Source organism: Eimeria maxima, genomic scaffold, assembly GCF_000499605.1.
Source record: "Eimeria maxima Weybridge genomic scaffold, Emw_scaff48, whole genome shotgun sequence".
Lineage (NCBI taxonomy): Eukaryota > Apicomplexa > Conoidasida > Eucoccidiorida > Eimeriidae > Eimeria > Eimeria maxima.
The window spans coordinates 76,139-77,500 of NW_013566537.1; the positions used below are offsets into that span (position 1 = coordinate 76,139).

At 44.6% G+C, this 1,362-nt stretch overlaps 1 protein-coding gene across 1 annotated transcript in view; it reads left to right on the forward strand.

Moving 5' to 3' along the window:
• Positions 1–671: 671 nt before the first annotated feature.
• The window catches only part of EMWEY_00007930 (phosphoglucan, water dikinase protein, putative), a gene marked incomplete at both ends in the record, with an annotated part of 967 nt that continues 276 nt past the window's right edge, over positions 672–1,362 (forward strand). Inside the window, 2 exons of the mRNA XM_013481985.1 lie at positions 672–990; positions 1,361–1,362. The exon at positions 1,361–1,362 is cut by the window's right edge and continues 276 nt beyond it. Of these exons, the coding sequence (XP_013337439.1) occupies positions 672–990; positions 1,361–1,362 (321 nt within the window). The remainder of the gene's footprint in view (positions 991–1,360) is intronic.

The window sequence follows — 1,362 nt, forward strand, 5'->3', positions numbered from 1 at the left end:
GGGAAGTTGGATGTTTTTCTTTATTTTTGCATTAAATTCATTAACTAATTTCATTTTTTATTGAATAAGACCAGAAAATTGAGCGTTAAAACGGCGGAAGGGGCCGGGGGCCCAAGAACTCCCGACCCACCGCCTCCTTGTTTGCTCATTCAGCTTTTTTCTTTAGGTCGCTTGCATCAACTGAATGTACAGGACCTTCTTCCTAATTGTCCATTACCTGAGGTGTATGTACACCTTGATTGAGGTGTATAGGCACCTCAAACCCATTCAACTCCTCACCATCTACCCTAGTAGTACTATATCTAGTTATATTATATTTATATGTATATATATACACCTTGTGCAGCACAACAGGCAGCACAACCCTTGCAGCAGCACAACCTTTGCTGCTGTGTTGCCGTCACACAGAGGAAAGAAAAGGGGCGGGGGGATTCATTGATGGAGGAGTAGAGGAAAGCAGCAGCAGCTGCTGCAGCATGCATGCATTGTATGAATAAATAAATACACTGTATAAATATATAAATATATATTATTATTTGTATACATATATACAACATAGTTTACTATATATTTATACTCCTTATTTTCTTTCTTTTTTATTATAATAATATATACCTTTTATTATTTATTTTTTTCTTCCTCCCCCTATTGTTATAAGGAGAAGAACAGCCATGGCGCTGCAGCAGCAGCTGCAGCAGTTGCAGTATCAGCAGCAACAGCAGCAGCAGCAGCAGCAGGTTATATTTGAGTGTCACTGCAGCACAACAATTCCTGGTCAATTTGTTGCAGTAGTTGGATCTATTCCTCAATTAGGTTCATGGCAAGTAAATAGGGCAATTCGTCTACATACTTCTTCTTCTTCTTTTCCCTTATGGTCCTCTTCTCCTATTTACCTACCAGCAGCAGCAGCAGCAGGAGGAGCAGCAGCAGGAGCAGCAGCAGGAGGAGCAGCAGGAGGAGGGGGGGACCCCACGTCCACCTCGTCTGTAGGTAGGGAGTTGAATAGTTGTGCTGCTTCTGCTGTTCCTTTTGCTGCTGTTGGGTCTGCTGCTGCTGCAGCAGCAGCAGCAGCAGCAGATACACCTATTGAATATAAATTTATTATTGTTGGGCCTGAGGCCTCCCGTGTCTGCTGGGAGCAGCTAGCAGCAAATCGTTTGCTGCTGCTGCTGCAGCATAGGGGGGGCCCCCGTAGTATATGCTGCTGTCGTGCCCGATTCGGTGAAGAAAATGAAGAGGTATTGCTGCTGCAGCAAGGGGCCCCTCCTCTAAATAGGAGGCAGCAGCAGCAGCAGCAGCAGCAGCACGAAGCAGCATGGATGGGTCGTACAAGAGAATCTTTTTTCTCTTCTTCTCTTAGGA